Source organism: Nothobranchius furzeri, chromosome 1, assembly GCF_043380555.1.
Source record: "Nothobranchius furzeri strain GRZ-AD chromosome 1, NfurGRZ-RIMD1, whole genome shotgun sequence".
NCBI classification, from domain to species: domain Eukaryota; kingdom Metazoa; phylum Chordata; class Actinopteri; order Cyprinodontiformes; family Nothobranchiidae; genus Nothobranchius; species Nothobranchius furzeri.
Window position 1 is genome coordinate 37,364,484 of NC_091741.1, and position 12,393 is coordinate 37,376,876.

Here is a 12,393-nt window from a genome sequence, read left to right on the forward strand (position 1 = left end):
ATCAGGATCAGTCATTAGCAGACAAAGTGATCAGTCAACAAAGACCAGACCTGCCGGCAATTATACGTTTTATCTCCTCCTCTCCCCGACTGGGAGCCTCTCGGCGGGAGGCGTTTTTCAAACTCTAAAAACTCCCAAACTTTCCTCAGCCTGAAGGTTCCACATCTCCAACTATCTTCTGGTGTAAAGCAGTAACTTCATGAGGGATCATATTTGTAGATGAGACTTGTTAAAGTCAGCAATGAGGCTTTGGTGCTTTTAACGAGTAAGTCCCAACACTGACAACAACGTACTGAAACTAGAACCAACATGCATAAACAGACAGATCGGCCCCGCCTACTTACACTGTTGGTCTTTTTTAAATACGCAGTAATCGTTGTTCGTCTTTTCGCTTCATCCTGCGTCCTAGCAGCAACTCCTTTTGCACCTCTGGAGTCGGTGTTTGTTTACATCATGCTGCATTCAATGTAATTGGAAAAAGGAGCTTCAAGCACTTAACCTCCGATTTTGTTTTCTTTCTGGCCTTAGTTGGGGGGGGTGACGAATCGGATCGATCTGAATCTGGGGGGACAGATCCCCCCTGTCCCCCACCCTATCTGCTCACCTGTACTTTATTAATCCCAGAGGGAAATTAGTTTCAGTACACACAATTCAGAGATCAGACATACATGGGCAAGACACATGACAAGAATTGGTGACTGTGGTCATTCGCAACCCGAGTCGCGCTACTTTAATAGAGATAAGAGGTTTACATGAGGATTGGTTCAGGTGGAGGGAAAAAAAGGCACTTCAGAGTTACCCTCCCACCAGGAGGGCAGCTTTGCTCTGCAAAAAAACACCTCAGACAGAAATACAACAGACTTCAGACATTACACACATAAGTGTCCACTAGGTGGGGTGGTGGGTTGGGACTATCCTCACTTCAGTTCCTGCAGCCACGATAAGCAGCGCATGTCACTTCAGTGTGGATAGGGGGAGGAGCATTGAGGGTTGGAGGGTTGCAGTAACCCTGGACGCTTCAGCGGCCTTCCCGCAGTCCCGCCCAGGCTGGGAAAGGAGACAGAGTTGAGTTGCCATAGCGACGGCACATTCCACATATCTTCTGAGGAGGGAGTTTTCATTGGAGCCTTGTAGGCTCAAGGGCGCCAGATTCCGATTAGAAATTGTTTTGGGGTCAGACATGGATAATTTCCTCTCTGTCTTACAGTTTGTTGGTCCTCAGACTCTCAAAATCCCAATAATGGACATTAATCTATCCCAATCCGTGCTGATTCATCCACTCTATCCTTGATGGCATCCATATTTTGTGCCAAAGAATGAATCTCCGCCAAAATCCCAAGCTTACGATTCATCTCAACAATTATGTGAGTCTGTGAATTCATAGCGCGGTGCAAACCATCTCTGAGCTCCGGGATCAAGCCAATATTCCTCGACAGCTCGTTAATTTTCCGGTAAGCCAGGTAGCCTCCAAGGCCAATGAGCAGGAAACCTGACACCAACGCCACGAATATCCACACGTCTTCAGAGTCCTAGACGTTCATGTTTTACCTTTGCTACCAAACCGAGCAGGGAGTTGTTTTATTCTGGGGAGATTGATGAGCTAACGGCTAGTCTGAGACAATCTTTTACACCTGTCCTAAAACAGCTTCATGCTTAGTAGTTAGTTTTATACTAAGTGCTTCTTTCATTAAAAACATGGTTTCTGCTGAGAAAACTCCCAGGCTACAGCTAGCTGCTACCACCGTTAGCGCTCACTAACCAGAGGATTTGACTAAAATGACTGGAATGCAAAACTATGACATCAACGGGAAAGCATTTGAATTGATATTCATGTGTTTGAGATTCAAGTTGTCTCTTTTTTTTCTTCTTCTTCAAGCTGTTGAAGACAGGAAGCTGTTCATCGGCATGGTGTCGAAGAAGTGCAACGAGAATGACATCCGGGTCATGTTCTCTGCGTTCGGACAGATCGAGGAGTGCCGGATCCTTCGAGGGCCCGACGGGCTCAGCAGAGGTACCATTCGCTCTTTGACTCACCTCCATCCAGACTTACACCCCCTAGTGTCAGAACTACTGCCGGGGCGGCCTCCGGCCGCTGCTGTTCATTGTTGCTGCGAAGCGATCCGAGTGGCTAAAAACATTCCTCTGGGAATCATGCGGCCGGAGCGGGCTGGCGGGAAACTGTTTTAGTTTTTCTTTACCCGACAACTTTATTGTAATGTTTTTAGATCATCGACTGCACATTTAGGCTCCTGCACAAACAGACATTATATTGCCCCCAGTGGCCTGGCATGGGAAGTTCAGCTAATACTGTTTTTATCATCAAAATGTATAAAGGTGGGTGCCTCAGTTTTCTTCATGTTGTCTGAGCTTTTAGCCCCGCCCACTCCCCTATAGGCACATAATCATGATGTTTTCTTTAAAGCATCAAATAGTTAATTACAACTCGGCATGTTAAATAAAAGATTTGAGCACATTTTAGAGCAGAGAAAGTCCTCCTCCTCATTAGGGAAATGTGTGTTTTATATTTTTTGTCAAAAATGTTTTTAAAGGGAAAATTTACAACTTTTTCATGTTTTTAAATCATTTTCTTGAGCCAGTTTGAGCTAAAATGACCCAGTACAGGGTTAATGAAACGCCACCCTGCCTCTATCGCCCCCTTTGGCCAGATCATGAACACAGCTGATTTGTTTAATATTGTGGTGAATCTCTCCTCTAGACACTTGGGGAGGCTGGGAGACGTCAGCTCGTAGATTAAGGCGTTAAAAAAGACGAACGCGCAGCGAGGAGGTAGTTTCACTTCTACAAACAGACACTAGGGGGTGCTAAAAGCAAGAAAACTGCTTAGTATCACTTTAAAGAAAAATAAATGCTATCTTTGAATTTGACCATTTTTGTTACTAGAATATGTTGGATTTGACGTTATGATCTGGAGAATGTAATGGAATACGCGTGGATAAAAATAAAGGAAATTGTTATTATTTAGTTATAAAAGGGTCACGTTTGTTTACATGGAGGTGCGGGGTGGGGCTTAAATCTTATCCTGCAGCCAGCTAGCCTAGTGAACTAGACCAAATTCTTGCTTTGCAAAGTTTGGTATTAAATAAATAATATATTTATTTAGTCTAGCTTGCCAGGCTAGCAGCCAGCCACTAGGGTGTACCCTTAAAAACCATGTTACTTTTTTGTAGTACAGTAGTGTATGTGTTTTATTTTTCAACATTTTTATGGTGTCATATTTATTTATTTATGGTCTGAGATCCTGCTTCCTTCTTAAACTCTGACTTGACCTTGTAAAGATTCAGATGACCTTCCCAGTGAACTGCAGCGGCCCGGTGAGGCTGCTCCTCACAGTGAATACATTCTTCTTCTTCCTCTTCGCTCTATACATCATATAGATACTCTATACATTTTCCCCACCTCTCTTTTTTCCTCTCCTCCTTGCTCTCTCAGCTTCGACCCCACCCCCTCCACCCCACCCCCAAACTAGCGCTCATATCCACCTTCAGCGCTAGCTGCATCGTAAGCTTTTTACCTCGGCATATGCTCATCTCAGCTACTTTCATTCACAACTTTGAATTGTCCACTGAAGAGAAAATGAAAAGGAAATATTATTGTATTTTAAAAAACAGAGATTTTATTTGATATAAAAATTCTTATAAAACAGATTCCAGCCTTTTAATTGGCTCATGTGGTGCTGCTAGAATAACCCCGTCTCATTAGCAGCTGTCGCTTTCATTTCACTCATCTGACTTTTACCAGTTTGGTTTTTTACCGAAGAGAATTTCACTAGAAGGTTACTCACCTTTTTACTCAAAATTCAGTGTTTCATGGGACATTTAGAAGCTTGTTTCTGTTAAATTTTGGGGTTCACAAAGTGGAGGGTCAGGGGCCTGCTGCAGGTCACACTCATTAACACTTAGGGTCATCTAGAAATAAAGTTGAAACTAAACTGTTCCTGGAAGAATACTTTTACTCTAATTCAGTTATAAATGAGTGAGTTGAAGCTGTTTATGTTTTTGTTGTTTGTTTATCATTTTAAACACGACTGCATCCAGAAATAGACGTTATTTTATGGATCAGAGGCAGAAACACTGAGAAATCAATGCCCAGATGTTGTCCTGAAGAGCCTCTGTTCAGAGAAATAGTTTATATCCTTTAGGACTGATGCGCTAACCGTTAGTCCAACGCAGGCCAGGCCACAGTCGTTAACCCTTTAACGCCTTGGATTAACACTACTTCATAATAATATTAACAGCAAACCTTGTTATAAAATAACTTTTAATTGTCTGATGTTGATATAAAAATTACATGATGTGATTTATTTTATTATGTAATTCTACGACAAAATAACAGTAATAAATAAAACTGGCCCTCACCACCTGTAGATCCTCCACCAGGGGGCAGCAGACATGTAAAGGACTGGATAAGACAGGTTTCTCATGAAGGTGCTAATCCTGGTGCTCCATCTGGATTTGTTTGAGTTGTTGGCGACAATCTACTTGGGGTTAAACTGGGGCTAAACTGGGACTAAACTGGGACTAAACTGGGGCTAAACTGGCACTAAACTGGTGTTAAACTGGAGCTAAACTGGGACTAAACTGGGACTAAACTGGAGCTAAACTGGGGTAAACTGGGGTTAAACTGGGACTACACTGGGGCTTAATTGGGGCTAAACTGGGGCTAAACTGGGACTACACTGGGGCTAAATTGGGGCTAAACTTGGGCTAAACTGGGACTACACTGGGGCTAAACTGGGACTACACTGGGGCTAAACTGGGACTACACTGGGACTACACTGGGGCTAAACTGGGACTAAACTGGAGCTAAACTGGGGTAAACTGGGGTTAAACTGGGACTACACTGGGGCTAAATTGGGGCTAAACTGGGACTACACTGGGGCTAAACTGGGACTACACTGGGGCTAAACTGGGGCTAAACTGGGACTACACTGGTACTAAACTGGGACTAAACTGGAGCTAAACTGGGGTAAACTGGGGTTAAACTGGGACTACACTGGGGCTAAATTGGGGCTAAACTGGGGCTAAACTGGGACTACACTGGGGCTAAACTGGGACTACAATCAGGCTAAACTGGGACTACACTGGGACTACACTGGGGCTAAACTGGGACTACACTGGGGCTAAACTGGGGCTAAACTGGGACTACACTGGGGCTAAACTGGGACTACACTGGGGCTAAACTGAGACTAAACTGGGGCTAAATTGGGACTAAACTGGGGCTAAACTGAGACTAAACTGGGGCTAAACTTGGACTAAACTGGGACTGGGACTAAATCTCCTAAATCCCACAGCTTTTGGTGTGAACTTGTTTAATGAATCTCGACTCGACATCAGATGTAAATTGGATGGAATTCTGTTGTCCTTCAGAAACACTCGACGTGTTGCTGAAGGACATCTAAGCAAAGTGTATTCATCCCTAAGAGCCATTCCTTCCTACAGTCCCTCTGACACCCCCCACCCCCCGATTTCAGCCATCCTCCCTAACCACCCCGCCCCACCTTCCTCCACCCTCCGTGGGTTCTTTGGGCTGAGGAGATGAGGAGCCTCCCTGATCTCTCCTGTCGCTGTCATTGTCATACAGGCTCTCTGTTGGTCACCTATTTTCTGTTTTTTCTGTTTTCGTCGAACGTTCTGGATGTTTGATTGTCGCCTCGAGGCGTGATCTCTCAGTGTGTCTCCACCCAGCCCGTGTCTTTGGCTCAAACTAAACGTTCCTCTGCTTCTTTAAACAGCACCCACCGCTCTTGACTCCGAATTCACCCTGGCTGTCCCAGAATCCTTGCTTGCATCAATTTGTTTGACTTCCCGTGTTGTCTTCCTCCCTCATTTCTGTCCTCCACCCTTTTTCAGCTCCTCTCTTTTGTCCTCATAAATATTTCAGACCCGATGGTCGCACTCTTGCTCCTGTAGAGCTAACATAAACAAGTTGACACAAGCCCAACATGAAATGCTTTTGTTGTCCAACTTGGCTTCCACCTCCGATCAGGATGCATATCGTTTTTTTAAGAATTTCTACGTTGCTACAACTCCCAGAGGCCTTGAGTCCCACCTAGCTTTGCTGCAGAACTCTTTTGAAACCACAGTATCAATCAGACAAGTGCTCCGCTATCCTGCTATTAATAAAATATGGATCACACCACCAGTGGATGGCTGGGCCTGGGGAGCTACCCTACTTTCATTAAAGGACTGCGTGGTTCTCCACTGATGACAGAATGCGGCCCGCGTGGTATTTTTAGCGATCAAACTATGTCCCGTCTCTGCACCGTGGAGAAAACAAGACGTGCACCAACAAATCCAAAAGTTGGCTTGTGCCTTTTTTATCATCGTCTTTTTTTTAGAAGCTTTGAGATGAATCTGCTGAAGAAGTGGGTTGAAACCTCCGTCAGCCTGTGACGATGACTGCCAGGACCTCTCAGGACCAGACTAAGGGCTAACCCAGATCGGTTCTGGGGCCGAGCATCCCAGCAGAGGAAGGGAAAACCTCCTGGAAACCAGTTAAAGGACAGATTGTCTCTTGTCTAAAATAGGCAGTCCCCTGCATCAGTTGAAAGGATGACCCCTTTACAGACGTCCCATCCGCAGAACAACCCGTTAGCACGCTAGCTTCACATGCAAAAGGACAGCCGAGTGTTTACTAGGTCAGGGCTGTAGAGCCCGATAACCTTCAGTCCACTTGTACCGCTCTAATGTTAAAGCAGCTGAGCATCAATGGATATAAAACTCTGACATTCCAGTTGTCAAGGACACGGAAATGGAAAAACGATTCTTGGATATGAGATCAAAGGCAGGTCTGTGTGACTAAGAGGAATAATCAGTTAGAAAATTGAGTGCTGCACATGTTGGTTTTGCAGCCAGAATGATAAAGACATGTAAAATATTTGCTCTTAACAGACAAAAGGGCCACAGTCTGGCATTTTTTTACTCCTGAGCCTGTCATAGAGACTTGTTGGTAATTGAGGTTTACACCTTAAAAACACCTGAGTTTTCAGAGAGGCTCGTTGAAGCTGACAGATGTTCCCTCGTGAGTCGTAGATGACTAAATCCAAAGAGCAGAGAACTACTTTGTTCTGTTTTGGGAAGCTGCTTTTTAAAATTTTACTTAAGAGCAAAATTATTTCTTTTATTTTCTTCTCATAAAAATTCAAACAATCTTGTACTTTATAAAACACGTGGAAAACAGCTCAGGTTTAAGCCTCTGAAGGCTCGCCACAACCGAATATGTGGGCGTAAACCAGCCTCATAAAAGAGGAGAGGCTTAAGTAGCAGAGCTGAAGCACAGCAGAGAGGGAGGGAGGGGGCGGGGCTTACAAATTGCATTTGTTTAAAGAGCAAGTCACCCCCAAATCTACTTATTTTTCTGATAAACTATATAAATGTGTGTCTAATCGTGCTGCAGACACGTGTAGTCAATAGTTTTGCACTTTAGTGCATTTTAGTTAAAATTTTAATTTTCTGCCTAAAACTGTCAGTGTTGTGCCGTTGTCAGGTAAAAACTCTGCACTGCATTTGAATTTAAATCTGCCATCGGTATTGGCTAAGAGGTACCCTAGAATGTTAGCTGGTACCATATGATGTCACAATGTTGTTGTGAGCCTGTGTGTGTGTGTGTGTGTGTGTGTGTGTGTGTGTGTGTGTTGTGTGTGTGTGTGTGTGTGTGTGAATGTGTGTGTGTGTGTGTGTGTGTGTGTGTGTGTGTGTGCTTGTGTGTGTGTGTGTGTGTGTGTGTGTGTGTGTGTGTGTGTGTGTGTGTATTTGTTAGCGGCTCCGCCCTCTCGGTCTGCTAGGCAACAGCATTTGTTGCATTTTTCAAACAGGAAGTGGGAGTGGAGTAATACTCTGGTAGGGGGTGACTTGTTCTTTAAATTGTTTCTTTATATGTTGTTTTGACCGTGTAAGCAGTTAAAAAATATAAACCTGAGTGCCAAAATGTCAGAAGAGATCAGTCCAAGACAGGAGTTCATTTTCTTTAATTTATGACTAAATAAAGCACACTTGGCTTTCCCAACAGAGCAGACACACCAAGAGACGAGATAAATCAAAACTTTTGTTGTCACTTGACTTAAAGGACAGTCAATAGATTCAAACTGCAGGTAAAATATCTTAAAAAGTAAAAACAAGATGACCAACAACTAAATAACTGATTTGTGCAAATAATCATTAGAGCAACGGAACAGTGAACAGGAAGAGAAAGTATTGCAGGTGCAAAAAGTGCAAAAAAGTCAGTGAGATGTCAAAATATAAATGTTTTTGTTTACATGTGTGAGCTAAAACCGCCGTTTTCCTGCAGGAACCCTCAGTAACTGGAGAAAACCGAAAGTGGCTCTGATTTAGTCATCAGATTAGAGGATTTTCAGCGCTAAGGTGAATTATTAAAGGTCAGAGCTCGTGCAAGTAGCCATATTGTTCACACAACGGGCATTCACGGCGTTCTTCTGATGACAAAGCCTTCAAACTCACAAAAGTATATTCACACTTTGAATTAGAGTTTAATAAGCTTCTTGGGTTGTCGGTGCCAGATGATTTATTGGGCTCATTCAACAAAACACGAGTTGGACTGAAGCGCTGCACAATAAACGGATGAAAGCAGGAGCAATCGGAGAAAAGCAGTCCTCTAAAACAGCGTGAACTCTAAAAGATGAAGTCAATAAAACCGTTTGATGAACCTTTCAAACTAAGAATGTGTTCATCTGACACTCTTAAATAATAGCTTTCTGGTTTTAGCAGCTCTCACAATGGATCAGCTGCTCCTCAGGATGTGGAGGAAGCCACCAACAAGCAGCTGATGCATCTAGAGACTTCCAGCTCAAAGTAGTCCTGAATATTTAAACTCAAACTGAAGTTTAAACGCTAGTTTTGACCAGAACAAATCTTTTAAGATGGTCTGTGGAACGTAATGAAACCCTACTAACTCGTGATGGATGGGAGCGTATCGATAGTAATAGAGCCATGTATTCAACTTCCGTGATTTTGGCACAGTGACAAGCTGAACGCGTTTTTTTTTGTGTGTGTGTGGCGCTAATACCCAACAAACATTGGTCCGACGCCGGCGGGGCGTCCACGTCCAAAAATGGTTGCAGTAGGACGGCCCGAATTTCTTAAAATAATATATAACAGAACATGTCTTAAAAATCCATTCAGATGCATTCGTACATGCCTACAATTATATGTTTAATAGTTATTTTGACAATTAGTTACGTGTAGTCACAACACATTCTCACACCCAAAGCGTCAAAATATGACGCGTGTGACCAAGCGTCAATGTATGACGATTCGGGATGCCCCAGCGTGTCAGGAGACGACAATCAGGGACACACTGATGACGCACTGTCCCAGGGCATCGGTATCCGACGCCGGTGGTTGTTAGACGGACATTACAACGACTTGTGAACTACTTAACCTTCCCCTCACCCCAATCCTAACCTTAAGGTCACAGGTACTGACCTTAAGGTTAGGATTGGGGTGAGGGGAAGGTTGAATAGTCGAATAATGTCCGTGTGACCGCGGGCATCAAACACTAACGCCAGCGGAGCCACGTGTCCCTGCATGTCCCTGATCATCGTCTCCTGACGCGCTGGGGCGTCCCGAATCGTCATACATTGATGCTTGGTCACACGCGTCATATTTTGATGCTTTGGGTGTGAGAATGTGTTGGTGGTCAACATAGCATCCCAGCAAATATAGGTCCGATGGCAACGTCGTGTCGTTGGCCAAAAATGGTCGTGGTAGGACGGCCCAAATTTGTAAAAATAATATATAACAGAACAGGTCTTAAAAATTCATTCAGATACATTCGTACATGCCTACAATTATATGTTTAATTGTTATGTCGACAATTAGTTATGTGTAGTTAACATAGCATCCCAGCAAATGTAGGTCGGATGGCAACGTCGTGTCCACGGCCAAAAATAGTCGCGATAGGACCCTACAAAACATTGGTCCGGCGGAGACGTGGTGTCCATGGCCAAAAATAGTCGCGATAGTACCCTACAAAACATTGGTCCGGCGGAGACGTGGTGTCCATGGCCAAAAATAGTCGCGATAGGACCCTACAAAACATTGGTCCGGCGGAGACGTGGTGTCCATGGCCAAAAATAGTCGCGATAGTACCCTACAAAACATTGGTCCGGCGGAGAAGTGGTGTCCACGGCCAAAAATAGTCGCGATAGGACCCTACAAAACATTGGTCCGGCGGAGAAGTGGTGTCCACGGCCAAAAATAGTCACGATAGGACCCTACAAAACATTGGTCCGGCGGAGACGTGGTGTCCACGGCCAAAAATAGTCACGATAGGACCCTACAAAACATTGGTCCGGCGGAGACGTGGTGTCCACGGCCAAAAATAGTCACGATAGGACCCTACAAAACATTGATCCGGCGGAGACGTGGTGTCCACGGCCAAAAATAGTCGCGATAGGACCCTACAAAACATTGGTCCGGCGGAGAAGTGGTGTCCACGGCCAAAAATAGTCACGATAGGACCCTACAAAACATTGGTCCGGCGGAGAAGTGGTGTCCACGGCCAAAAATAGTCACGATAGGACCCTACAAAACATTGGTCCGGCGGAGACGTGGTGTCCACGGCCAAAAATAGTCGCGATAGGACCCTACAAAACATTGGTCCGGCGGAGACGTGGTGTCCACGGCCAAAAATAGTCGCGATAGGACCCTACAAAACATTGGTCCGGCGGAGACGTGGTGTCCACGGCCAAAAATAGTCGCGATAGGACCCTACAAAACATTGGTCCGGCGGAGAAGTGGTGTCCACGGCCAAAAATAGTCACGATAGGACCCTACAAAACATTGGTCCGGCGGAGACGTGGTGTCCACGGCCAAAAATAGTCACGATAGGACCCTACAAAACATTGGTCCGGCGGAGACGTGGTGTCCACGGCCAAAAATAGTCACGATAGGACCCTACAAAACATTGGTCCGGCGGAGACGTGGTGTCCACGGCCAAAAATAGTCACGATAGGACCCTACAAAACATTGGTCCGGCGGAGAAGTGGTGTCCACGGCCAAAAATAGTCACGATAGGACCCTACAAAACATTGGTCCGGCGGAGACGTGGTGTCCACGGCCAAAAATAGTCACGATAGGACCCTACAAAACATTGGTCCGGCGGAGACGTGGTGTCCACGGCCAAAAATAGTCACGATAGGACCCTACAAAACATTGATCCGGCGGAGACGTGGTGTCCACGGCCAAAAATAGTCACGATAGGACCCTACAAAACATTGGTCCGGCGGAGACGTGGTGTCCACGGCCAAAAATAGTCACGATAGGACCCTACAAAACATTGGTCCGGCAGAGACGTGGTGTCCACGGCCAAAAATAGTCGCGATAGGACCCTACAAAACATTGGTCCGGCGGAGAAGTGGTGTCCACGGCCAAAAATAGTCGCGATAGGACCCTACAAAACATTGGTCCGGCGGAGACGTGGTGTCCACGGTCAAAAATGGTCGCAGCAGGACGGTCCAAATAAAAAAATATTGAACATAACGTTTCCTAAAAGTCCACTCAGATTTGTAGTTACATGTATAATTGTTACGTGTAATTCACGTCCAGAAAAGACATCGGTTCAACGTTCATTTTGGAACTATTTTTCAACCATGACGGGACGTGCCGGCTTTTCAACGTTGATTAAACGTCCGCATGTTTGCTGGATAGCTGGTTAGCCCGTTCTCAAGTGGGGCGGGGTTCTTTTTCTTCACATTGGTGGCAACGCAGCAGCTTCTGTCTAAATGAGCAACATCTCTTATTTATTTCACAGCTCTTTGAAAACAAACCTTTAATGTAGGTAAACATAAAGGTTTCTGTTTTTGTGCCATATTTCAAAGTAGAAACAGAAAAAAAAAATCACCCAGGAACAAAAACAGTAAATCACCTAAAACGGTCAGAGTTGAGCCCATGAATGTTTTAAGCATTATTTTAAGAGTCGGGTTGGTTTTGCGGCTCGTTACGAATCGTTTTAGCGGGAAAATGGTCAAATGGTAGCCTGGCAATCCAGACTACATAAATATGTTATTTAGTCTGGCAACGCTCCACTGACGGCTCTGTTGTGGGGCGGGTTCTACCGTTGTCTTTGAAACGATCGACAATGAACAACGTGACGTACTCACCCCAACGGTAAACGAGGCGGTAATTGCAAAAGGTGAAATTACATCCTTTTTTCTAAAAGAAAAATCTTAAATACATCTATGTGCTTCTAATTCTAATAAATCTCAAGTCCAAATAGTCCAAAACTGATGTAAAAGCTGTTTCAGACTACCTGTCGCCATCTTGTTCCACTCTGTTGCATCATCCTGCCCCCCAGACGAATAGAGGGCCCTGGTTGACCCACAAAGTGGATAAAGAGCTGTGATTGGCCCACCTT

The 12,393-nt window shown here is 44.8% G+C and overlaps 1 protein-coding gene across 26 annotated transcripts in view; it reads left to right on the forward strand.

Annotated features, from left to right (window-relative positions):
- Nucleotides 1-12,393, forward strand: part of celf2 (cugbp, Elav-like family member 2) — a 296,592-nt gene that overhangs the window by 242,363 nt on the left and 41,836 nt on the right. For all 26 annotated transcript variants that reach the window (XM_054739830.2, XM_054739831.2, XM_070545042.1 and 23 more), the window contains one exon: nt 1,877-2,011. In XM_054739830.2, the coding sequence (XP_054595805.1) occupies nt 1,877-2,011 (135 nt within the window). The remainder of the gene's footprint in view (nt 1-1,876; nt 2,012-12,393) is intronic.